Source organism: Phytophthora sojae (assembly GCF_000149755.1).
Source record: "Phytophthora sojae unplaced genomic scaffold PHYSOscaffold_14, whole genome shotgun sequence".
Taxonomy (NCBI): domain Eukaryota; phylum Oomycota; class Peronosporomycetes; order Peronosporales; family Peronosporaceae; genus Phytophthora; species Phytophthora sojae.
In genome coordinates this window covers 1,455,025-1,480,759 of record NW_009258128.1, presented here as the reverse complement: position 1 = coordinate 1,480,759, position 25,735 = coordinate 1,455,025, and the positions used below count along the sequence as shown (strand labels likewise).

Genomic DNA, 25,735 nt, shown 5'->3' with positions numbered 1-25,735 from the left:
ACACGAACTTAGACAGTCGAGGATGACTGCTGATAACGTGGTCCCGTGAGAGAGCCCTCGATCCTGACGTCAGCTGTACAGATGGTGGCGAACTGGAAGTCATCCTCCCGAGCACCGGGTGGTCCGCTGGTGTTGCTTCAATCCGTAGCTCCGAGCTGAAGCCACCTCGATAAAATAGGCGGGGGTAATTCGTGACCAATAGTAGAACGAGGGCCTCCACCCTCTTGCGAATTGCCGATGTACGTCTTCTGCGGGGGAATAGCAGGGTGAATGTGATAAGTCCAGCTCCATGACATCTCCAGTGAATGATATCACGGAGCCGGTCACCGTACGTAAGCAAGCTTCGAAAGCATGTCCGGTTGGCGATAGCTCCTGTTCGGCCATCGATCAGCTGAAGATCCACCACTGAAGCGTAGGGAAGCCACTCCAGACACTGTTGGCCATGGACGGCAGCTTCAGCCAAGAGGAAAAGACGGCAGGTAGTCGACCGTAAAGCTGCCCCGTCGGCGACTAGCCTTGCGCCGTTCCATTGAAGATCGACACATCCGAAATGTCGGGCCAACTGGTACAAGGCTGAAACCATCGGTGCCCGAGCGGGAAGGTCAGCAGCGCCACCTGCCGTGGAAACGATGGCCTTCCCAGTTGACCACATAGATGAACGACGGCGGATGCCGCCTACCAGTGGGACTCTTGCATTTGGGGTCACGAAGGTGGCCGGAGCACGGGCACCAGGTATCAGCTCCTTACACACTAAGATGTCGCCGACGATATGATCGACATTAGATCCGAGGACCGCCCACTTTGAGACTGTGATTGCAGCCATCGCCATCAGTTCCACACGCAGATCGGGCACAGCCAGACCCCCTTGGGTCCGGGGCAAGGCTGCGAGATCCGCATCCAACCAAGCCTTCGCCCCTTGTACTTCTGAGGTAAAAACGCCGTGCCACACGTAATTCTTGATCTTTGTCGTCAGCCGATTAACCGTGCCAGTTGTAGGCCAGGCATGCTGGCCGATGTATAGCAGCTTGGGAATAATGACCGCTGAAGCGATCAAGCTGCGTTGGTCGACGGTTGTTGTTTTCTGACTGGCCATATACAATCTGGTGGTTAATTGTCGCTCTGCCATGCTCCATGTCCTCTCGGGGTCCCTCGTGCTTCCAACAAAGATACCGAGATAGCGTCCTTGGTGCTCAGGCTCCTGGAACCGCAGGGGATGTGGCAGGCAGGCGTCCCCTGCGGGACCGTCCGGCCGTAGTGCAATCACCATCGTTTTCTTGTGGTTAAGGAGAAGCCCAGATGCTGCCCCAAATTCTGTGGTGACCCTCAAGAGCGCCTCCACTTGAGATACAGATGAAAGGTAGACAGACGTGTCGTCAGCATAACCGGCCACTTTGATCTCCACCTCTCCACCTTCCGACGTGAGCTTGACCCCTTGTAACTCGGGACGCCTATCGAGCTCCAGGTACAAGGCCTCGAGCGCCAAAATGAACAGTAACGGTGCAAGGGGGCACCCTTGCCTGATGCCGCTCGTCACCTCGACTCTGTGAGACTTAAAACCATTAGCCAAAACCGTAGCAGTCGTACCAGCATGCAGAGCCCCAACCGCCTGGATGAACTGCTCCGGGTACCCGTGGCGCTGGAGTGCCTTCAAGAGGAAGTCTCTGGATAACGAGTCGTAGGCCTTCATGAAATCTAGCAGCATGACCAGCGCTCCGTCTTGAGCAGAATCTACAGACACAGTCTGCTGAGCGGCTTCAAAGATGTGTAAGGTCTCGTGGATCGTCCGCCCCGGGACGAAGCCATTCTGGTGAGGATGCACTCGGTCGTCCAACGTCTCTCGCACTCTTCTTGTCGCTAGGATTCTGGAAAATATCTTGTAGTCCGTATTCAGGAGCGCGATCGGCCGGTAGTTTAAAGGATTATGCAGATCCCCTGACTTCTTGAGGCAGAATATATCCGCCTCCAGAAAGGACTCAGGGAACACTCCTGCCGCGTACCACTTGTTGAGCATCACTGACAGGATCGGTACCAGTTGATCAGCGTAGGAACGGTACCAGCTACAGACAACGACTTACAAAGCGGGCAGACACAAAAAGCCGGCAGACGAAGTCAAGCAAAGCTTAACATGAGCAAGCCAGCCAATCAGATTCAATCAAATGACTTCATCTTTGTATACCATCTGGTTTTGTGTACTTTATATGCTTTCTTGTGTACTTTATGCAACACACCGTGTGTTTTATGACAGTTTTACAGATTTGACGGGAGGGAATTTGTCGTTGTTTTTATATAGGAGGATGGCATTAGGCATGCCGGCTTTGTAAGTCGTTGTCTGTATTGCAGAGACGATCAGGGACAGACGCCTTCCCCTCTTTGCAGGCCGCGATTGCCGCCTCGATCTCCGCTGTCGATATCTCCTTCACTACAGCAACTTGTTCATTCGCCGGTTCCGCGACGTCCTCAATCCATCCGGCGACTGCATCTTGCGATGCCGCGTTCGTCACGTGTTGTTGCAGTATGGGGGTCCAGGCATCAGCAAGGATGTCCGCCTTATCGTGCACCCCTCGTACCGGCGAACCGGGGGTTGGGTCGAGGCGGTGTATGGTATTGTCCGTGAACTTGCTGGAGATGCGTCTGAAGAAGTCCCGAGTAGTTTTCCCTTCCCAATGAGTTGCTGCAGCAAAGTGGCGGCGCTGATGTAAGGATGCCCTCGCTCGCTGGCAGTCAGCAATGGCACTTCGGAGCCGGGCCGCCGGGGTCGAGCCGTGGATATCCTCGAGCGTCAGCGCGTCTAGTGCATCTGTAACGGTCTCCACCGTTACTGGTTGGCCATCATCACACTCACGGATGCGGGCTTGCTGGTTACGAAGTCGGCGGAGCTTTTGGCGGTAAGTGTTGCGCCTGGTGCGCCTCCGTTGGCGAGCTATCTTAAGAGTGTCCGTTACGATTCGGAGCTTGAGTTAGCCCCACCACTTGGCCATCTCCCCAGCCTCGACTCCGTCAGCCGACACGCGCTCCAGGAACTGTTGGAGCAGTCCCTGCGTATGTTGTTTGACTAAGTCTTCAGCAAAACGAGGAGGTGGGTGTACGGTTGCCGCCTTGCGTACCCGGACTGGGTCGTCCGGCTGCTGTAAATGCAACTTGGCAGCGTGGTGATCGGCTGAGACCGCAGGGGCGACGACTTCCCAGCCGACGACCCATGCACGTAGCAGTCTGTTGACGTACCAGCGGTCAAGGCGGGATGAAGCGTCCCCATGACCAGCCACCGGATAGTGATAGGTGTGCGTCTCGGTATGGTGGCGGCGAAGTTGATCCGGCCGCCATTGCTTGGGTCTGACAGCTGCTACCGGATCGATGACGCCCCATGTCACGAGCAGATTTCTGAGAGCAATAGAATCATGCGCCCCCGCGCGCGTAGTGTAGCTTTGGTCAGCCTCCTCGTCCAGCGTACAGTTGAAATCGCCACCCACTGCAACAAGCGCGTCACTCGGAAGTTCTATGGTTGCTAAACGACGGAAGAATCGCTCGCGTTGGGGAATCTGATGAGGCGCGTACACGTTGATGACGACCAGCGGGCGACCATTTAGGTGTCCTCTGACCGCCATGAAATGCTGGCTCCACTGATCCTCTAGGCATGGTGTCACGTCCTTGAACTCCCCGTAAGGGTCTACCAAGATCGCGACACCAGCTTTTTTTCCTAGTGCTGGCGACCAGAAGGACCTGGTGGGGCACTGAGGACCGGTGCGGAAACCCCAACCAGAGGCAAATAAGTCCGTGAACTTCACTACTTCTGGCCCTTCCACGTGCGTTTCCTGGAGGAGAATAACTCCATTCCTTCCATGATCACTTTGCGTTCTGAGACTGCGGAACCAGGCGTCCCTGTCGGAGGCCCGAGCTCCAAAACCATTCACATTTTGCGTAACGCAGCCAAACGTTTGGTCTGTAGGATGCAGTCCTGTGGATCGAACGCCCAGCGGGTCCATGACCACCCTTTCTTCTTCTCGGAGTTGCATGAGCCGCTTTCGGCGGTCCGCTCTGAACCGGTTCCGCGTTTGCTTGGCCTTCGCGACGCCTGTGACGATAGGAAAGAAGTCGCCCAGACGCCGTTGTCTTACTTGACGCTGTCGAGACTGTGCTGTCGCGACAATAGCCCGCGGCCCAGCACTGGCCCCCTCTAGCGTATCCATGCCTCGCCCCTCTCGAAGCGGGGCCCTCTGATACCGCATGGAAATTGCATCAGAGGTGTTGTGGCACATTGTGCCTTTATTTGCGGCTTGGAAGAGCAGCACGGAACTTCGATGTGTCCGTCAGCTCATCCCAATTCAGGCCTGTGTGGAGCTTGATCACTGCTCCCCAGTTTCCTTGTCCAATTCCCATACAACATTGCTCCACCATGCGTACCAGTGCGCTAAGGAACCGAGAGGCACTCTCCCCATTGGCGTAGCTCCCCACTGCCGCACAACATGTGGTAACACGTGTAGGGTGGTCCATATCGAGTCCGGCATCGACCGCGGTTGTCCCCGAAGGTATTTATCCGCCAGCCATTCACTGAGGGATGCCCACCCACTATCAGCCGCGGCCATCTTAAAATTGTTCCCGAGGTCAGGCCCATTTGCATTTTCTAGCCACTGTTGGCTCAGCTTGCGGAGGTCAGCCGGGCGATCTTCATCTTGGCTCATACACCTCGGAGTACCACCTACTAATAGCCGTCGTGTTGTCATGGTGGGCGGTCTGGAGCTTTATCCGCAGCGCTGGGGTCAGTTCGTCAGGACTTTGTGCGTTTAGCACGGCCTGATAGACGCGTGCGTGGATCTGACCGCTCGGTTGAGAACGCTGCCGTGGAGGCATCTCAGCACCGACGGCCATCCCGGGAATCCTCTTGCCGATTGCGTAGTCGTCCATGCCCGCAGCGGCGAAATCCTGCGTTCCGCTTCATGCATCAAGACTTCCATCTCGTCCACCTGATACTCGCAGTCATCCAAAATCGGCCAACACATGCGGAGATGGACGACATCCAAGCGCTGCCGCATAGTGAGGCTGCGTTGTTGGTATCTTCGGTATCGTCGAGCAAATCTAGCGGGATCCCTCCGACTTGCACTTCAAACCCGACCTGCGTCCGGCTTTTCTCCCCAATGTTCCTCACCACCACGTCAGCAGGCCTGGTGAGGAGGCCGTCACGCCACTCAAATGGATGCGCGACCTCGGCCGCAAAGCTGGATCGCCTTCCGCTTGCCATTTCAGGAAGAGCTCTCCATGATGAACTCCATAGAAATGACTTTCGTGCGTCCGGAGCAGCAAGATCATGGGGAGGACATGAAGCCTCCGACACATGCGCAGATATGCCGTAGCGTCGTGATCTTCCAGCGCCGTGTAGCTCCCTGTCTCGTGGATCAGAGGTTCAGAGCTGCCCGGTGTCTCCAATTCATATTCCTGGTAAGTGTAGATTTGTACATGTCCGTCACCGTGGACATCGACGTCCATGGCCATCAATGGCTGCCGGAGGTACTGAGCATAGGTCCTCAGCACATGAGGGTTGACCCAGTTCGTGCTGGGAACTCGGGTATCGACCGACCGGAGACGTTCATGAAGAAGATAGGTGCACACAATCGCGATCGCCGCTTCCTTAGTCTTGGGGTGCTCGCAGCCCGGGTTCAGGCGGTCGAGTTCCGTAAAAGGGTCCAGGATCCCCAACTTGCAGTCAGCCTGCAAGTTTTCCACCATCAGCGCATAGATCGCCCGCTTGTGAAAGGTGGCGTCAGCAATTACTTCCGGGGTAAGTGGTAAACTGCCATGCTCTTGGTTCGATACCGTCGCGTATAGAGCAAGAATCGCACACTGCCCGTTAGCAGGAACGTTGACCTCCCTGCCTTGAAACCAGGACAGCCAGTAATTGACCTGTGTTGGGTTCGTGCGGGGGGGGGGGGGGGGGAACGGTTTTCTCGTAGACAACACTGGTGTCCGACGCCTGGCTCGCATCGGACGCTTGGCTTTCCTTCCCCCAGGCACCCGCTGAGCAAGCTCGTCCGAAGGCAAATCCGATGCGCTGGATACGATAGAGTAAGGAGCCTCCGAACCTGGTGTAGGCGCAGGAGGTGGACTTTGGGATGGGGCCGATGAACCAAGATAGCTCGATACTGGGGAGGCCGTCTGAGCAGGAGCTGGAGAAACCCTTTGAGCCTCTGAAGAAGACCTTACCGAGGAGATACGTGAGGCAGCCAGCTCAACGTACTCCGTGCGTTCTACTGCATCTGCCACGGCTCGCTGGCGGCGACTGGCGCGCTGTGCACTCCGCTGTTGCTCGGCTGCAGACGTGTCCGGTGGAGTCGTCTTTTCGGTCAAAGCATGCTCCTCGCCTTCCTCCGCGACCATCACCACATCCTGGTCCGTAAGGACCTCCTCGTCCGGGAACGCATAACCAGCGTCGTCTGGTCCCATGTCCTGATCTTCGTCTCCAGTGTCACCATTGGCGACCGAGGCAACATCCGACTCGGACTTGCTGTCATCGTCCATCAGCGCCTGATATTGGCCGTATTCTCGGGCTTGCTGGAAAAGTTTGAAGGACGTTTGGTGTCCTTGTCCTCCCGGTGAAGACGCGTTTTTTTCTTGGCGGGCTTGGGGACCAAGATGCGCTGCGGGGCCGCAACCATGGTATGTTCTATGCGGATACTTTGTAGTTCGGGCTAACAAAGTGCGACTAAGTAAACAACACAGGACCCGTACAATAGAGCGTGTTTTACCCTGCAACTTCCATCTACTGAGAGTAACTCTGACGTGGGAATGTATATTCAGCTGATACCTGTCACGTAACTCTACTAACAGTACTTCCAACAGAAAAAACTTTTTACATGCGCACAATCGAAATGGATAACATTTGAACTCAATAAAAGCCCACCGGAGCGAAGCGGAGGTGGGCGGCCCTCACTACTACGACTAACCACAAAACTATCCGCCGCGTAGCGGCGGCGCTCGGCTAGTCCTACAGACAACGACTTACAAAGCCGGCATGCCTAATGCCATCCTCCTATATAAAAACAACGACAAATTCCCTCCCGTCAAATCTGTAAAACTGTCATAAAACACACGGTGTGTTGCATAAAGTACACAAGAAAGCATATAAAGTACACAAAACCAGATGGTATACAAAGATGAAGTCATTTGATTGAATCTGATTGGCTGGCTTGCTCATGTTAAGCTTTGCTTGACTTCGTCTGCCGGCTTTTTGTGTCTGCCCGCTTTGTAAGTCGTTGTCTGTAACCATCTACTAGAGAGACTTTGTCCACTTTATAGGTGGTCCACATAATCGTACATAGACAGCCTTGGACGCCGAAGGCGGCCCCATCACAAGCTGCCGAGCGCAGCGAAGGCGGCACCCGCGTGCGTTTCTAGCGGGCCGCAGGGCCCGCCCTACAACTATGTACTAATAACACGGCGAGGCGAGCGGAACGGGGGCGATTACGTCACCCCCGCCGTGACGCTTGGCCTAATATAATACTTTTCGGAACACCTGCTATTAATTAAAACGGGCCCACCGAGTAGTAGCAGCTATCGCTGGGGTCAGGCACCCTACTACTTAGTATAATAGCGCTGTAGCGAGGTTTGCTTCATTTAAACACATGCTACGATAATTGAGTGAGCGATGGTAGCGCATAAGTTAGCGATAGCGGCGGAGAGTAAGCGATAGCAGCTGATAGTAAGCGATAGAAGCGCATAGTAAGCGACAGCAGTGCGCGCACATATGTGGAAGGCGTTCACTGACGCGCATAGCATATTTTTACTGTAATTATTTAAGAATGTGCATACTTAAGTAATGTAGCGGTAGGTTAATGCGTTATCGGGGTAGTAGATATTCTGACATTCAATGAGCTGGAGCTTTTTATTATAGTAGAAATTCCTTCTCTAATCATGTTATTGGATGGATATACATGCAGGAAACGGAATTAGCATAGCGTAAACGCATAGTTACGGGGTAAGAACTTCTTATTTTCAATCCCTTAGCTACTGTAGCGATAGGTGGACCTGCCATGCTACTTACTGTAGTACAATAGCAATGTTGGCTCAATTCAAACACATAGTAAGCTATAGAAGCGTATAGATGGTTATAGCAGCACGTAGTCAGCGATAGGACGGCATAGTTAAGCGCTAGCAGCACGTAGTAAGCGATATGAACGTGATAGCAGCACGTAGAAAGCTATAGGAGCACGTAGTAAGCGATACCATCAACGTTGTAAGTGATAGCAGTGCGAGTACATGTAGAGCAATGTGAGCTGAAGGTGGATAAACTATTTACAGCGCGCCCAGCTTTTTTTTACTATACTATTTTTTTGGGGATAAGCACAATATAGCAACCGAGGCCACTACATGTGCCTATCGGTGGGATAATCTGTTATGGGATATTTTAATTAAACTGAGGGTGTTATTGTGTATGTGCATGTAGTTCATACGACATGCCAACATTGAAATCCCTCTGTCGCTACCCACACTCTATCATACCATATTATTGGGCCGTGCATACCTGTATGCTAATTGCACGGGACGGAATAGCGCACGGTGTACTGCATCGTGATTGCATGCAAAGTTCTTACTTTTCATCACTATTTAAATGTACGTACTGCAGGTGGCACGGGAACAGCGTAGCAGAATAGAAACGAGATAATTACGCATAATTTTGACATTTTGAAGTAGACCACGTAAAATTATTGGCGTTTGCAGAGGGACGATGCAGCACGATAAATACACGGAATTTTTTTAACAGGCGTCGCCTCGGTGCAGGAACTTTTAGACCTTTCCGTGCAACTCAAAACTGAGGCCCTGGAAAACGGCCCCAATGAGCTCGAAAGCGGTATTAATCCAAAGGGCTTGTTCTCACGAGCACAATGGTAGCCGACATAGTCGCTTACGCGAAGTAGTTATCGCGTTATGGCCTCTCCGAAATGACGAGTTGAGCGACTCTTCGTCGTAAATTACAGAATATATTTAAATCCGGTAAGATATCAGAAACGTCTTGTGGTGGTAAATATGACTGACTGGCCTCGTAGTGCTTAGCTCTTTATTGGTCGCAGACCCTCGGTATAATTCATCCACATGATGCTACGGTGAGGCATACCAAAACACAACAACTGACAGAGCACGCGTATCACCAGAGTCCGTTGGTGTCATGGAAGGCGCTTCTTCCCCCCTTCCTTCCTTCCTCCCTCCCTCCCTCCCTTCCTCTCCCCTTTCTCTGGTGTCTACAGTGAGTAGCTACCGCTCTAAAATGACGTTGATAATATTATCAACCCAACAGTAGCTACAATATCAACTAGTGCCCGTGCATCTACACCTTTACCTTGTATGCAAGGTAATCTAGTGGCTTTCTTCTCGTATATTGTTGCAGATATTGGACGGATACTCTATTGCAAGTATCCCTCCTATAGATTGAAGCAATGATAAACGATTAGAAACGAAAGCGGGGAGGCAGTAGCAGAGTGAGCGCGCTTAGCAGCTTCGATTTGATAGATTATGGTGACTCTAGAGAGCTATTCGCAGCCTGACACGAATCTCTCATTGGTTTGTATTTACCTCGTGCTTTTCCAGAAGTCGCATCGGAAAGGTCTTCCTCAAAACGTAGATAGAGTTGTCAATGTAAGTGGGGTGCCATCGTCCATGTGACGCGAATTCGTTTCGCTAGGTTAAACAAGTCCCGACAAGATCCATTGGAATGCATGTCCTGTATTTTGGCACTTTGTAATCCGTTGTTGGTGCGAGATCGTGATATTTTTTATACTGGGGTTGTGAAGACCAAGCTACTTGCATTCAAACTGTTATTGTTTAGTCATTGATTGACAGTGAGTTTACGATTGTGGGTCTAAATAAAGTGTTGCTTCTTATGCCTTCCAGTTAGACGTCTCCACCTTCGGTAGCCACACTTCCATTGACCTGGCTTTGGCTGAATTGCTTGGAATTCGTCGGTCTCCTAGGTGGCAATGCCTTGCCAGATTTCTTCTGCTTCTGTAGAAGGGCCGATATTCTTGAGCGTATTTCGTTTTCGCCTGGCAAATTGTAGCGTCGAGGATACGCTTTCGTAAGAAATTCTCGCATTCTGGCCGGTCCCATCTTGGTACTGGCATCAGCCACCCCGCGATTGAAGAGCTTCTCCACTTCTTCACTGTACAGAGCAATATATTTTGCACCGTACATGTACCCTTTCTTCTGCCGGCGAGCCCATCCTGGCGCTAATTGTTTGTGCTCTCGAGTCATTTTGACGCACTTCTTCGCCGCTGCGATTACCTTTCTGCCCAGACCGGTTGACTCAATTATATCACTAAAGTCCCCCCCTGTTTGCATGTCCATAAGACCCCGCTTTGCATAAGCTTCGACGTCTTTTTCAGAAAAGTCACGGCCGTGTGGGTCATTACCAAGTGTGGGGCGCTCACATCTCATATCGCTCGTCCGCATCCGTAGTTGACCAAACTGAGTAATTTGGATTCCTGATAAAGCACCAATAGAACCACCAGGAAGCGCCACAACTGTTGACGTTTCACTTGTGGCTTCTGCGTCATCCCCAATTGGCTCAAACTGCTCACATTCATCTTCACTGTCACTACTAAAATTACCTAATTCGATGTCACTGTCCAAAGTGTCATCACGAAGATCCAATTTCTGGCGATTACGGTCATGAGTCGTATTGCAGTCGCACCGACCAAGTGTCGGACACACACACACTATGCATCCATCTCCAACACCAGAATATTCAAATATCGTGAGTTTGAACGATGGCCACGTTTTGACGTCAAAACGCTCTTTCCATAGTGAAGGGAGCATAAAAGGCGGGTGGTCGTAAACGACCTCATTGAAACGAGTAAAAAGTCGGCCTAACGACTTCGCCAACGGCTCCACCGCTTCGTAAACAAACTTCATCTTGGCGCGATTGTATTCCACTAACTCCACTATACAATTCGGAAGACCGCCATCAGACGTTAAAGCTGTTACCACTTCCTGCGGGGTTGTAGCGTCGTGGCCTTGACAAACCCAAGCTTTCACTTTACGCGTTGCAGTTGCAAAATGGGCATCTAGGACGCACATCCCATCTTGGGTCTCAGAGTGGATGAACCGAACGACCTCGATATTGTTCAAAGCGCCAACGAGAGGAAGCATGAGCGCTAGATACGTGTTTTGATAACACGAAGCATTATCGGACTGAAACGTCACGCGCTTGATAAATGGGAACGCTCGGTGAACCGACAATAATATCCCCTCAACTAATGCGACCACAGATTCTTTAACCTGTTTGTTATCCCCGTTTGAAATTTGATCGACGTACACTTTATTTTCGCGAGCAGAACCACTGGCAGCATCATACGTCCAGTAACGAAGTAGGGCTCCATGCCACGGCATTCCTCGTTTCCCATAGTGATCAACAGTCTTTTCGCGGAAATAGATTGGCTCAAGTTTCATTTTGAAATCAATGACAATGATCGCATCACTACTGCCCCTTTCATCCATACACTTGGTTTTTATAAGTTCAGCAGTTTCCTGAATCGCCCGCTGCTGGTTTGTGACCCGTACTCTGTGACCCAAGTAGAGCTCCATTTTTTCGTAAGCATCGTCCGCAACTTCAAGTGTCGTTGGATCGGGATTTGTTGCCTCCAACTGCTGCCGGAGGTCATGTCCATGGCGATACACTGCTGGCAACTCACTGCACGTGATAACGTTTTAGTAGCGCCGCTTGATGCGTTGAGCCCATTTGCCGCCTCTGAGATGGTTCTTGCCTATTAATTGTCAATAATTGGTATAATACTGTATTGTATTGGAATCGTTGATCTCCAATAATAAAAATTAGTATTGCAAAACCCAATTATTTATTGGATCGCAATTATTATTTCGGACCTCTGGTTTCCCACTACCGAATTTGTTTTGTAGAGGGATACACCCACGTATGGGATACAGGATAGTATTAGCTAATCACAATTGTGTCTTCAGATTGACAGGGCTTGACTTGTTGAGGGATACACCAGTTTTAGCCCAGTAATTTTTGCACTCTCGGCCGCTCAGCGCGCGATCATTTCTGCAACGGCGCGGGCGCCACCAAGTCACCCTCGCCTGTCTGGAGGTCAAGGCAGCTGGAAAACGACGCGGGCCCTACCATTTTACACTGCTGCAATGAAGAAGGCTATGGTCGAGCACCTGAGACTACACTGCAATGTTTGTTTCGCTGAAGATACGTTCTTTCCGGGTCTACCTACAGAAAAGTATCAAGGGGGAAGAGTGGTGGTGGGGGTGCTTCTGTCAGCGGCAGGAACAAACGCAAAGCTTGCTCTACTGAACTTCGATCTCAAGTTGGGGTGGTGGCGGCGAACAAGCTAATAAGTTGGGCTGCTCAGTTTAGTAATTTTGATAAATACATCTGGGCGTCTGGTGCCGATTCGTTTTTTGAGCAAAATCGGGCGTCTGGTATTTTAGCTCCGGTAGGGTGTATCCCTCTACAAAACAAATTCGGTACTTTGATTTTTATGTGGTCCAGTTATTGGTCTCATTCGAATAGTTCGTATTCACCCGCCTGGTGAGTATGAACGGCGAGTTCATCTTCAGTAAGTAATTCCAGTCGGTCAAAATTGAAGCGCATTTCCGAGCCTGATCGAAGGGTTCGAGTTAGCTTACTTCTGCTGATGGTAACAGACTAAGCGATGCATTCAGTCAGCAGACAGGTCAAGGTTGTGGCTCGTTGGCAACAAACTCAACCAACTTGAACCTAACAACGAACGGGTGGTTCCAATCACCGCCGGCTACCTCGCGTCTCTCAAGCCTCGTAAGCCTCGTAGTGCCATATAGCCGAGGGCTGTGGTGAACACTGTACACCTCGTGAACCACACACAACCAATCGTTGAATTGATGAAGAGCTTGAAGACCACATCAACTTGCCATCTATTGGCCAAAACGGTGTTTCAGAGCCCTACGATGTTGCGCCGTGTAGCAGAAGTTCACCGATACCTCGTCATCAGCGACTCAAAGCGCCCCCGATACGACTTGTTGGTCTTCGCATGCAGTTTGTCCGAGTCGGTATTATGAACGCCATCCACAGAGAGTAAGACGTCGCACACCACGCTCAGTCGCAGTCGTTCAACCGTCGCGGCAGCGTCCTCCTCAGTAATTGCCCATCTCCAACGCGTCCACCCGCAACTCATTGGGCGTCTTGGTCTTCTGCAGCCCCGCCATTCTGTCTGCGATCACCCTCCGCACAATCTCCTTCTTCTTGAGCTTCTCCAGCGTCGTCCGCCTCATGCTCACGCCAGTCAAGTGCACACCCGTGACCTCCAGCGTGGAGCCCGCGATTTGGTCAGTATGATGTTAACGTTTGTAGTGAAGTGTTACCTGTTTAACACCGGCAAGGCCGACACTAGCTGCTGCATGATCCTGGCTGGCCGCATTCCTCTCCGAGTACTAAATCGTGCGGTCGTAAAGTTCTCCTGGTTGTAAGTAAGCATTGTCGGGGGGAGGGCATAGGGGGCTGAAGCAGTCAAATTCACGTGTGTTCAGCTTATATATCGCGATAGATCAGGCACACAACCATTATGAGCTTTCTAAAAGGCTTTCCCGGAAAGCCTTTCCGAAAACCTTCATGCACCCATACTAGAGCTTCAAAACCTTGCTTTAAAAAATGGGATACACAACTTTCAGAGCTTTCCTGGCTGGGGGCATGATATTGTGGCAGATTTTTTATTGTTGGAGAAATGGAGCACTCCGTGTTTAAGCCTACCCAGTAGCATGCTCACTCTTTAGGTCTTCCTTGCAAAAGAAGAGAAGTTGTATGAAGATCCGAGCCGGAAAGTCGCTGCGAAGGACTTACTTCTTGATGACAGAGTTGATCCATTCAAGACCGGCCGACACGCGAGCGTACACACTAGCGACGTCCTTGTGACCGCAAGGCATGCCCCAGCTCGCCAAACCGATGAGGATGTCGTCAGCGTCGCCACTGCCGTTTTCCTTGATCAGCGGGCCACCAGTGTCGCCAGCGCACTTGTCCTTGCCTTCCTCGCCACCAGCGCACACTTCCGACGGGCCCACGGTGTACGTGCAGTTGCTGGTGACGACCCTCAACTCGACGCTCTGCAGCTCGTTGGCGCGCGCGCCGTTCGGGTAGCTGGTGTCACCCCAGCCCATCAACTTGGATGACATGCTCGGAGCGATGTCCGAGCCATCCGCCGCAGGGAGCTTGACCGGGGAGAACTTGCTGGGCTTCTCGAGCGTCAACACGGCAAAGTTGTACGCAAAGTTGTTCGGATTGTACAGGGTGTGGTTCTGGGCCGACACGACTTTGAGCCGCTCGCCGTCCTTCGCGCCGTTGAGGTAGTGCGTACCCACTGCAGCCCACTCGGCAGGTCCCGATCCTAGGCTGGCGGTGCATGTTGCGGTAGTGAGCACGTGGGTGGGACTGATAAGAGCACCGCCGCAGAACGTGTCGCCCTCAGCGGTTGTCCGGAGGCCGACCGTGTACGTCTTCGCGCCGACTGGAACGGTGCCTCCGCCCATGACGAGGGAGCGCTGCACGTGTTCAGCTTCGACTCCGGCGGTGCCAAGCGCGACGAGCGCAGAGGTGAGGGCGGGGAAAACCTTCATGCTCAGCGGTGGTGGTCCAAGTGTATAGTTTGCAGCACGCGGTTAATTGGAGAATGGCTATCACATCAATTCGGTGGGCCCATGAGGGCGTGCTTGCTGCTGCCAGACCTGAGACCCACTATTATCACATGGCATCAACAAACTAGGCATTTGTTACATAAGCAGACCAAAGTACCGAAACCATTCTAATTGCTGACTTAGTTCGTTGTTCGGTTCACCAGCACTGCCACGCCCCAACAAACTCGGCAACCGCACGGTATATGGGCTGTAAATAATTTTTTAAGTTCGTGCCTTTGCAGAGGCAGTTGGGGTTGCCCCAGCACCATTGCTGAGGTATCTACACATTTTACTACATGTATTATTAATACCCGTAGTGCATGTTTCTGGTTCCCAGCCCCAGCCCCTACACTACATGAATACTGTACCTTTACTTGGTTAACTCGCCCCTTTATAGGCCCTTTTCGTCAAAAGGGGCACGATGTGCACGATCATCGTCGTGCCACGATATGCAAAATGGCATGACTGAGAGTAAACCACCATTACTACGCGTGCTGAATAGATTTTTGATTTGATAGCACATGTACAAGAATGTCACATAGACGTATCCTTCGTGCGACGAAGTTCGTTCATCGACGGCACCGAATACCGGTACATGTACGCTACGTCCAACTACAGTAGAACTGTACAGGTATCGTCTTTCAGAGCTAGTCGATTAGTTCACAGCAAATAGCATTTACTGGGTAAGTTGAGGACAAATAATCGGTATCGTTTTCTCTTCTTCGTACTGCGAAGTTCGTAGTATAACATAAAATATTGTACATGTATATGCATGCGGCTCCACGACGTCGACAGTCGAATGCCTTGGGAAAAGTCAAACTCAATTGTACAACAGCGCTAATCCATAGGGAGGAGTTCTAGTTGATTACTTAGTAAGTAATCAACTTGAACTCCTCAGGAGTAATCTGTAATACGTGTAAGTATTACTTATTACATGTATTACGGATTACTCCTGGGCCAGGAGTCCTTGTAAAAAATGTATTACAGTAATAAATGTGCGACGTATTTTAAAAAATATAATGGCCGGTGTAGGTACCTTGTATACCGGATGTTGCCTTTTGAAGCGGCATGACCCCGACCAAGAAAGCGCTTGCCGCTAAGTTTGTTATCGAGCACAGTAACGCAGATAATGGACTGCAGTCTCGGGAGAGTGCTATTATTATCCTGGCCACCCAACCTTGGACGGAAAATCAATTTTTGATTTGATGATTTTTGATCGACCTTAACTTAGCAACCACTTGGCCGATGACGCTGCGAATGCCCTCAATCGAAAGATAAGCGTGTCTTTATTCGCGTAGCACTGGGTTCTTGTCCATAACTCGACAGGTATGTTCTTAATTTGATCCGTAATTTATTATTGCTGCGACGGAATCCGTCCAAAGTCGTGGCTTAAAAATTGAAACCTTCATAATTTCTTTTTGACCCCGTTTGGAGTGCTCAACCTTTAAGAGCATACTGAGGATGCTCTAACCTTCATGTAGAGGGTAGCTACAGCCGAAACGAAGGTCTAGGAGATAAGATAGAGCTGTCGGCGTGGCGCCACCAGTGTTCCAGGCACGGTTGCTGTTACATACCGGTATCGACAGTAACATTGGACTAGTCGCAGTCGTCGGATATAAGTTGTGACAGGTTTTGTTAGGTAGTGTGTTCACTTGGTATGACATGATGGCTATCCTGAATATAAGATGTGCGAGTTTTCTAACACCAAAGCTGTCAAATTATAACAATTAGGATAAATGACGGGATGGTGGTTTTTTATCGTGATTATGAGCTTATCCCCGTATGAAAATCGATGGGGATTTGTGATAGTGACCCACCCCAGACTTTTTCTGAAAAATTGAATTTTATTCCGATTTTTTCTTATAAATTTTAAATGTTTCATATCACAATATTAAAGTTTGTACAACAACTTACCATTATCAGTGATTGTTGTTGAATTTATTGTGTAAGTAGACTTTTTAACGCAATTCGCAGTTCGAAGAACTGTCGATTGGGGAAGGTTTTTGGATGACATCAAACGACATTCACGCTGCATTCGTCCCTTCACCCCCGTGCGGATGACATCAAACAACATTCACACAACATCATACAGCAATCGGTCTGAATGACACTTACAGGTTTTGATGGATGCCTCTTCTTTTTTTCCTTCTACTGAGATTGATATCAGATGCCATCAGAGGATGTGGGGCTCCATCAACTACTACGACGAACAACGTATTGTGTATTAGCGGACTACGACGACAAACAACGTATTGTGTACTAGCAAGTATTGTATTCTTTCGATCAATACGAGGCATCGGTGCTAATGATGCTAACCTTGGACACAATGGGATGTTCTCGTCGGAGTTGATGGGTCCCCTCTCTGGGAAGAAGAGTGTCAAGCCGGCAATAGCCGACGAGATGGAGGCCATGTTCACGCCGGGGGCCTACCAGACATGGCTCTTACCGAAGCTGTGGACCAACAAAGGCACTCGCATTCGAGGATCCAAGATAAAGACATTCACGGGGGTCCATTTGACTGGAGTGAGCATGAAGCGGATTACGCTGGCGTCCTACAAGATCTCTGACCTACAACAGAGAGCGCTAGGGATGGATTTGGCGAAGTTGCAAAAGGTGGGGCCGCTGGAGAACTATAAGCCGGAGGAACTCATGAAGGAGTTCGACGGCGAGATCATGGCGGAATTCGTTGAAAAGGAGATGTCGGCAATTACCGCCGAGGACAAGGCGACGAAGGTTGAGCGCCTACGACTGAGCGTGGCGTTCAACTTCTTACTCTCCGTTGATGGTGACAGCTCGGAGGAGGCACGTGGAGGAAGCACGCATTCCAATGTGGTGCGCTTTGAGTCCCTGGTGGCCCACCCCGACGAAGTGGACTGGCGAATCCAAGAGTGGAAGTGATCTAAGTGGAGTGGACGTGAAAGAGAAGATAACATGGGCGAGAGCGATCCGGAAGATTTTTAAATGGGTCTTATGCAGAACAGGTCTTGGATTTGATCAGAGCGTACTTTTTCTTTGAACTTGTGATTGGATCACATTCGCCATGTTTTGACAACAAACGCCTAACTTTAGCAGAATACGAAAGCCCTCAAGCCTCAGCGCAGTGGCTGCATGACGCCGGCAACTATCATCAAGTTGCCAGCGGCTCGCTTAACGGGGTCTTCCAGCCCTAACGGTCCAACCCGCTATGGACTGAGCCTCCTCTCCACCCATTCCAGCAACCACAGCGAGCTGCTGGACGTGGAGCTAGGAGATCCAGGTGCAACAGCAGCAGGCCGCGGCGCGCCGGCGGAAGGTGCGCGTGGCGTTCTCCAGCTCGTCGCTGACCAAGTCGCCGCTGGCACAAGACGGCTTCTGCGCTCCAAGGAGAAGGTGGGCGTGGGCGCGCCTGCCGTGTGAAGTGCGGCACGCATCTCGTGATCGAAGGCCGCGCGCGGCGGAGCCCGTCTCGATGGTGTCAACGTCGCCCGAGCTCCTGGTTCCCGCCAGTGCCGTGAGGGTGTCCATGCTGTAGCAGGAGAATCCCAGGTCGGTGGAGCTCAGCTTGGGTACCGCAGCGCTTAGGCCCTCCCGCTGCAGAAGACATCCGTTCGAGTTTTGTTGGGCGGGCGACGATTTCGTCGTGTGCTAGGCCCGCATTCCCCTTCGACGGCCGGTCGGAGGTGGCCCACTGCTTCGCTGCTTACGAGTTCCTCGGACGGAGACATGGGGTCCAGTTAATACTTCAGCTTGAAGCTCGAATCCAGCGCCGCCGCGTCGCCCCGCTACGAGTCATAGCCTACGACGTCATCTACGGCGACGTTAGACGCGGACAAGAAGAATGCAAAACGAGGACACCAAGCCCGAGGATAGGGACAGCGATTCAGTGGTGGGGAAGATGCAGTTCGCGGCACTAACACTGAGATGAGTTCATCGGGGCGGGGGCAAAGAGAGCAATATTGTGGTCAAGATCAAGTCTCACCGCACCCCCAAGCTCTTCATCAAGGTCAGCACGTTCCAGGGACCCCCGTGCGGCACTCCGTGCACCGGTTACGTGAAGGAGAAGCGCAAGTCGGACACTTGACTGCGTGGTCACAGCTGAAGCCCTCGCCAAGCACTTCTCGTAGGTTGTCATATTCGCTACGGAGGGGATGAGCAGCAACTCGAGGTTCGTGCAGGCGGCATATTCACCCTGTAAAGCGATGCATCACACGAAGCATGCCAATCCACGTGGGGTTGGCCGCCATTCTGCTCGAAGGCGCTCGCAGCTACGACTAGACCGTGCTGCCTTACACAGTGGCGTAGAGGTCATTGCTACGTCCAATACATAGTTTGCATATCGAATCAAATACAATTGTCTCACTATACATGTATAAGAGAGACCAGTGTGTGAGCTTACCGCCTAATGCATCTTGCTGCGGCTACGGTACCAACTCGGAAGAGCAGCAGAATATTGCAAATAGAGGTGCAGGTATTAGGAAGTGACTACGGACGTATCGGGTCTTGCCACTGGATAATGTCTGCTCATTCAGAGAAGACCACCTTTCGTCTACAAGAAGCTTGGTTATTACTTGGCAGAGCAGAACGTTGAACGGAGCATATCCAGATAGAGAAGAATTGTCGTGTCATGTTCCACTCCTGTGGGTGTTTGGTTCAGGTCTACCGATTCGGTCTCATAATCAGCATGTTCAAATCCTAGACCTGATCTGCATAAGAACCAAAATAAAGGCAACCGGCGATCCCAGCATCACGGTTTTAAATTACTATAGCTCTCGTTGATGGGACTTGTCCATTGTGCTTCGTTGGGGGGGGGGGGGGGTCTCTCATTCGCTCCAGAACTAATGCTCATTCAGTATTCGAGATGCAGGTCTAGCGTGCCGAACGCTTCGAGTGAACATTGGGCCAGTCGTGGAGCGCTGACATGGGGAAAATACGATCGTGGGGCTTCAAGGATACATCGTGACGTGAACTTAGTGTGTGCGGTAGGACATGCAACTGTCTCGGCCTGGCGAACTGCAAAGGGTTATACGTAGCTCCTAAAGTTGGTAAAATGCTCGACGCTCGGTCATCTCAACAGCAACGATTCAGATCGCGGCTTCAACTCGCCATTCATTGATCAAAACTCATTTTAAGCTGTTGGACGTGACTGTGGTTGGACCATCTCCGATGTTGCGCCGAGGTGTAGCTCTTCACCGTCGCGCGGCGATCCCGGCGCTGCGATGCCAGCCCTTCTCCCAGCTCTCCCAGCTCTTGCAGCTACGAAGGGTTTCAAAAGTCGCCTGGACAGCCGCCGGGACGAGTACCGCCGCTGTCTGGACCGTGGCGTATTCGAGACCAAAGAGGTCTCGGCCGAGACGGTTGAACTCTTTGGCAAGGCCCAGCTACCTGCCGACACGGAGATCGACCTCGTGGACTTTATCGAAGGGGCGAAGGGTGCATGCGAGCGCGTCATGAGCGCCATATACTCGCAGGAAATGATGGACTACGTCGCAGAGAGGACGAGCGCTAGGCCGGCAATCGCTGACGAGATGGAGGCCGTCTTCATGCCGATGACCTTCCAGCGTGACTTCATGGACCTGGTGTGGGCAGCTGACCGAGCCGTGCAGAGCGTAGGCGCTCGGATCTCAGGCTCAAAGGTGAAGTTCACTTGAGTGACGTGGAATCGGGCCAGCTCATGCAGATCGATAACACGATCGATCAAACACGCGATGAACTGGCGGCACCGGAATTTGCCAAGTTGCAGAGGCACAAGCGATTGAAGCGCATGGGTGCGGACCAGAGGTCCGAAATAATAATTGCGATCCAATAAATAATTGCGTTTTGCAATACTATTTTTTATTATTGGAAATCAACGATTCCAATACAATACAGTATTGTGCGAATTATTGGCAATTAATATGAAAAAAGGTTGCACGGGCGCCAAACATAGCAAAGTACTCATAAAAGGTCTACATACGCAACGATTAAGGTGCAGTAAAAGCCATAATGGGCAATCAACATCTTTAGAAACCAATATGTACGCAAGTCAGAACATCAATGACGTCCAGATGTAGTGAATCCCGCCGAACTCATCACATCAGGGGACGGCAGCGGATGGCAATCCACTAGGGACTTGAGCTTTATGTTTTGATATAGTGTGTACGCCTTTTGAGGCAATTGTAGGAGAAAAAACGAAGTGGGTCCGCGAAGCAGCTGATCATATAAATGCTTAGTCTGTAACCTCATATCAGGTGCACACACTATGAAGTGTGTCTGTGTGAAGCTTGACTGGTCATGATGCGGTGAACCCATTACCTGTGGCTGGCGTGGGTCACCGCTGCGACATGCTATCGAGCCCTTAACTGCGGTGATACCAAGGTGAAACCCTGGAATCCACTACACCAGATTAACGATATATAGCAAGATCCAGATACGTATTACTACCGGTAGGTTGTTTAAGTTTGCCGCAAAAGGGTTAAGCATTCACCATGCAAAGTTTTCTAAAGCAACACCCCAAAAAGTGTTTCTAAACGACTCTGTAATCATATGACACACAGAGAGTGGCTTATTTCTTCTGTAGAAATGCCTCAAATTGAAGAGCAGTATATTTATATTGCGGCAATTTTTTATTATTTCTCCTTGCTGAATTGTATTTTTTATTACGGTCTGATCTCGTACTCAATTCAATATAAGGTCTTCTGCCAGTTTCGTGCCGTCCTTCGAACTTGCGGACTTGCTGTGGCATAACTTTTCATTGAATTGTCCATTCTGAAATCTGATTGCACCCACTAAATCTGCGCGATTGGGCTGAATTTATGTACTTCACGCTAGTCCGTGTAAATTTTGCAGAACTTCTTGTTATTGTTTTGAAAAGCTTGTTGATTTGGAGTGAGCTGCCAGTTTCCTGCCTCTTTTTGATAGCATTTTTGTATGCTATGCAAATCCTAGGAGGCTCATCACCGGAAATTGCATGTGACGCTGGAAAAATCTACCAATAGACTACGAGAGTTTAACAAGGAGAAGATGCTAATTGGCTAAAACAAGTAGGCACGGAGCTGGTTGTAGGCACGCAACTGGCACCTTACCTTAGTACTGTATTTTCGGACCTCTGGTGCGGACCAACTCCCTGAGTTCGTCGACCCGAAGTCATTGGAGCAACGCATTGAAAAGGCGATGGAGATGACCCCAGGAAGCTACGACGATGGTTGAGCGTCTACAACTGAGCGCTACGTTCAACGTTGCTCTCTCAGTGAAGTGCGTTGAGGATGAAGGCGAGCAGACTGTGGACGAAGGTGAGAGCACGTTTGTCCTGTGCTTTGAGTCGCTTGCGACGCGCCCCGACGACGTGGACTGGCGAATCCAGAAGATGGAGATGATACACCCAGAGTAGGCTCGATGCAAGGTACCACGTGGAAAAATGGCAATCTACAGCGGAGAGTTTCCCACTACTTTGATTTTTATGTGGTCCAGTTATTGGTCTCATTCGAATAGTTCGTATTCACCCGCCTGGTGAATATGAACGGCGAGTTCATCTTCAGTAAGTAATTCCAGTCGGTCAAAATTGAAGCGCATTTCCGAGCCTGATCGAAGGGTTCGAGTTAGCTTACTTCTGCTGATGGTAACAGACTAAGCGATGCATTCAGTCGGCAGACAGGTCAAGGTTGTGGCTCGTTGGCAACAAACTCAACCAACTTGAACCTAACAACGAACGGGTGGTTCCAATCACCGCCGGCTACCTCGCGTCTCTCAAGCCTCGTAAGCCTCGTAGTGCCATATAGCCGAGGGCTGTGGTGAACACTGTACACCTCGTGAACCACACACAACCAATCGTTGAATTGATGAAGAGCTTGAAGACCACATCAACTTGCCATCTATTGGCCAAAACGGTGTTTCAGAGCCCTACGATGTTGCGCCGTGTAGCAGAAGTTCACCGATACCTCGTCATCAGCGACTCAAAGCGCCCCCGATACGACTTGTTGGTCTTCGCATGCAGTTTGTCCGAGTCGGTATTATGAACGCCATCCACAGAGAGTAAGACGTCGCACACCACGCTCAGTCGCAGTCGTTCAACCGTCGCGGCAGCGTCCTCCTCAGTAATTGCCCATCTCCAACGCGTCCACCCGCAACTCATTGGACGTCTTGGTCTTCTGCAGCCCCGCCATTCTGTCTGCGATCACCCTCCGCACAATCTCCTTCTTCTTGAGCTTCTCCAGCGTCGTCCGCCTCATGCTCACGCCAGTCAAGTGCACACCCGTGACCTCCAGCGTGGAGCCCGCGATTTGGTCAGTATGATGTTAACGTTTGTAGTGAAGTGTTACCTGTTTAACACCGGCAAGGCCGACACTAGCTGCTGCATGATCCTGGCTGGCCGCATTCCTCTCCGAGTACTAAGTCGTGCGGTCGTAAAGTTCTCCTGGTTGTAAGTAAGCATTGTCGGGGGGAGGGCATAGGGGGCTGAAGCAGTCAAATTCACGTGTGTTCAGCTTATATATCGCGATAGATCAGGCACACAACCATTATGAGCTTTCTAAAAGGCTTTCCCGGAAAGCCTTTCCGAAAACCTTCATGCACCCATACTAGAGCTTCAAAACCTTGCTTTAAAAAATGGGATACACAACTTTCAGAGCTTTCCTGGCTGGGGGCATGATATTGTGGCAGATTTTTTATTGTTGGAGAAATGGAGCACTCCGTGTTTAAGCCTACCCAGTAGCATGCTCACTCTTTAGGTCTTCCTTGCAAAAGAAGAGAAGTTGTATGAAGATCCGAGCCGGAAAGTCGCTGCGAAGGACTTACTTCTTGATGACAGAGTTGATCCATTCAAGACCGGCCGACACGCGAGCGTACACACTAGCGACGTCCTTGTGACCGCAAGGCATGCCCCAGCTCGCCAAACCGATGAGGATGTCGTCAGCGTCGCCACTGCCGTTTTCCTTGATCAGCGGGCCACCAGTGTCGCCAGCGCACTTGTCCTTGCCTTCCTCGCCACCAGCGCACACTTCCGACGGGCCCACGGTGTACGTGCAGTTGCTGGTGACGACCCTCAACTCGACGCTCTGCAGCTCGTTGGCGCGCGCGCCGTTCGGGTAGCTGGTGTCACCCCAGCCCATCAACTTGGATGACATGCTCGGAGCGATGTCCGAGCCATCCGCCGCAGGGAGCTTGACCGGGGAGAACTTGCTGGGCTTCTCGAGCGTCAACACGGCAAAGTTGTACGCAAAGTTGTTCGGATTGTACAGGGTGTGGTTCTGGGCCGACACGACTTTGAGCCGCTCGCCGTCCTTCGCGCCGTTGAGGTAGTGCGTACCCACTGCAGCCCACTCGGCAGGTCCCGATCCTAGGCTGGCGGTGCATGTTGCGGTAGTGAGCACGTGGGTGGGACTGATAAGAGCACCGCCGCAGAACGTGTCGCCCTCAGCGGTTGTCCGGAGGCCGACCGTGTACGTCTTCGCGCCGACTGGAACGGTGCCTCCGCCCATGACGAGGGAGCGCTGCACGTGTTCAGCTTCGACTCCGGCGGTGCCAAGCGCGACGAGCGCAGAGGTGAGGGCGGGGAAAACCTTCATGCTCAGCGGTGGTGGTCCAAGTGTATAGTTTGCAGCACGCGGTTAATTGGAGAATGGCTATCACATCAATTCGATGGGCCCATGAGGGCGTGCTTGCTGCTGCCAGACCTGAGACCCACTATTATCACATGGCATCAACAAACTAGGCATTTGTTACATAAGCAGACCAAAGTACCGAAACCATTCTAATTGCTGACTTAGTTCGTTGTTCGGTTCACCAGCACTGCCACGCCCCAACAAACTCGGCAACCGCACGGTATATGGGCTGTAAATAATTTTTTAAGTTCGTGCCTTTGCAGAGGCAGTTGGGGTTGCCCCAGCACCATTGCTGAGGTATCTACACATTTTACTACATGTATTATTAATACCCGTAGTGCATGTTTCTGGTTCCCAGCCCCAGCCCCTACACTACATGAATACTGTACCTTTACTTGGTTAGCTCGCCCCTTTATAGGCCCTTTTCGTCAAAAGGGGCACGATGTGCACGATCATCGTCGTGCCACGATATGCAAAATGGCATGACTGAGAGTAAACCACCATTACTACGCGTGCTGAATAGATTTTTGATTTGATAGCACATGTACAAGAATGTCACATAGACGTATCCTTCGTGCGACGAAGTTCGTTCATCGACGGCACCGAATACCGGTACATGTACGCTACGTCCAACTACAGTAGAACTGTACAGGTATCGTCTTTCAGAGCTAGTCGATTAGTTCACAGCAAATAGCATTTACTGGGTAAGTTGAGGACAAATAATCGGTATCGTTTTCTCTTCTTCGTACTGCGAAGTTCGTAGTATAACATAAAATATTGTACATGTATATGCATGCGGCTCCACGACGTCGACAGTCGAATGCCTTGGGAAAAGTCAAACGCAATTGTACAACAGCGCTAATCCATAGGGAGGAGTTCTAGTTGATTACTTAGTAAGTAATCAACTTGAACTCCTCAGGAGTAATCTGTAATACATGTAAGTATTACATGTAAGTATTACTTATTACATGTATTACGGATTACTCCTGGGCCAGGAGTCCTTGTAAAAAAATGTATTACAGTAATAAATGTGCGACGTATTTTAAAAAATATAATGGCCGGTGTAGGTACCTTGTATACCGGATGTTGCCTTTTGAAGCGGCATGACCCCGACCAAGAAAGCGCTTGCCGCTAAGTTTGTTATCGAGCACAGTAACGCAGATAATGGACTGCAGTCTCGGGAGAGTGCTATTATTATCCTGGCCACCCAACCTTGGACAGAAAATCAATTTTTGATTTGATGATTTTTGATCGACCTTAACTTAGCAACCACTTGGCCGATGACGCTGCGAATGCCCTCAATCGAAAGATAAGCGTGTCTTTATTCGCGTAGCACTGGGTTCTTGTCCATAACTCGACAGGTATGTTCTTAATTTGATCCGTAATTTATTATTGCTGCGACGGAATCCGTCCAAAGTCGTGGCTTAAAAATTGAAACCTTCATAATTTCTTTTTGACCCCGTTTGGAGTGCTCAACCTTTAAGAGCATACTGAGGATGCTCTAACCTTCATGTAGAGGGTAGCTACAGCCGAAA

General features: G+C 50.9%; 8 protein-coding genes across 8 annotated transcripts; 2 read left to right on the top strand and 6 right to left on the bottom strand.

Moving 5' to 3' along the window:
* Positions 1–1,804: 1,804 nt before the first annotated feature.
* On the bottom strand, positions 1,805–2,411 carry PHYSODRAFT_405964 (hypothetical protein; the record flags this gene model as incomplete). Its single annotated transcript, XM_009540145.1, has 2 exons — positions 1,805–2,070; positions 2,345–2,411. Coding segments are annotated over 2 exons (333 nt in total), but the record flags the coding sequence as incomplete, so codon positions are not given.
* A 546-nt stretch (positions 2,412–2,957) lies between these two features.
* On the bottom strand, positions 2,958–4,253 carry PHYSODRAFT_307413 (hypothetical protein; the record flags this gene model as incomplete). Its single annotated transcript, XM_009540144.1, has 1 exon — positions 2,958–4,253. One exon carries the CDS (start codon positions 4,251–4,253, stop codon positions 2,958–2,960), a length of 1,296 nt encoding a protein of 431 aa, XP_009538439.1.
* Positions 4,254–5,136: 883 nt separating this feature from the next.
* On the bottom strand, positions 5,137–6,528 carry PHYSODRAFT_531371 (hypothetical protein; the record flags this gene model as incomplete). The annotated part of the gene is made up of 2 exons (XM_009540143.1): positions 5,137–6,144; positions 6,193–6,528. Coding segments are annotated over 2 exons (1,344 nt in total), but the record flags the coding sequence as incomplete, so codon positions are not given.
* Positions 6,529–13,116: 6,588 nt separating this feature from the next.
* Positions 13,117–13,382, bottom strand: PHYSODRAFT_341795 (hypothetical protein; the record flags this gene model as incomplete). Its single annotated transcript, XM_009540142.1, has 2 exons — positions 13,117–13,284; positions 13,356–13,382. 2 exons carry the CDS (start codon positions 13,380–13,382, stop codon positions 13,117–13,119), a joined length of 195 nt encoding a protein of 64 aa, XP_009538437.1.
* A 433-nt stretch (positions 13,383–13,815) lies between these two features.
* On the bottom strand, positions 13,816–14,589 carry PHYSODRAFT_341794 (glucanase inhibitor protein 1 trypsin-like protein; the record flags this gene model as incomplete). Its single annotated transcript, XM_009540141.1, has 1 exon — positions 13,816–14,589. The coding sequence occupies one exon, from the start codon at positions 14,587–14,589 to the stop codon at positions 13,816–13,818; it is 774 nt and encodes a 257-aa protein (XP_009538436.1).
* Positions 14,590–17,235: 2,646 nt separating this feature from the next.
* On the top strand, positions 17,236–17,544 carry PHYSODRAFT_532270 (hypothetical protein; the record flags this gene model as incomplete). Its single annotated transcript, XM_009540140.1, has 1 exon — positions 17,236–17,544. One exon carries the CDS (start codon positions 17,236–17,238, stop codon positions 17,542–17,544), a length of 309 nt encoding a protein of 102 aa, XP_009538435.1.
* Positions 17,545–19,841: 2,297 nt separating this feature from the next.
* Positions 19,842–21,991, top strand: PHYSODRAFT_341792 (hypothetical protein; the record flags this gene model as incomplete). The annotated part of the gene is made up of 3 exons (XM_009540139.1): positions 19,842–20,258; positions 20,294–20,390; positions 21,852–21,991. The coding sequence occupies 3 exons, from the start codon at positions 19,842–19,844 to the stop codon at positions 21,989–21,991; spliced, it is 654 nt and encodes a 217-aa protein (XP_009538434.1).
* A 1,399-nt stretch (positions 21,992–23,390) lies between these two features.
* Positions 23,391–24,164, bottom strand: PHYSODRAFT_531224 (hypothetical protein; the record flags this gene model as incomplete). The annotated part of the gene is made up of 1 exon (XM_009540138.1): positions 23,391–24,164. One exon carries the CDS (start codon positions 24,162–24,164, stop codon positions 23,391–23,393), a length of 774 nt encoding a protein of 257 aa, XP_009538433.1.
* Positions 24,165–25,735: the final 1,571 nt, after the last annotated feature.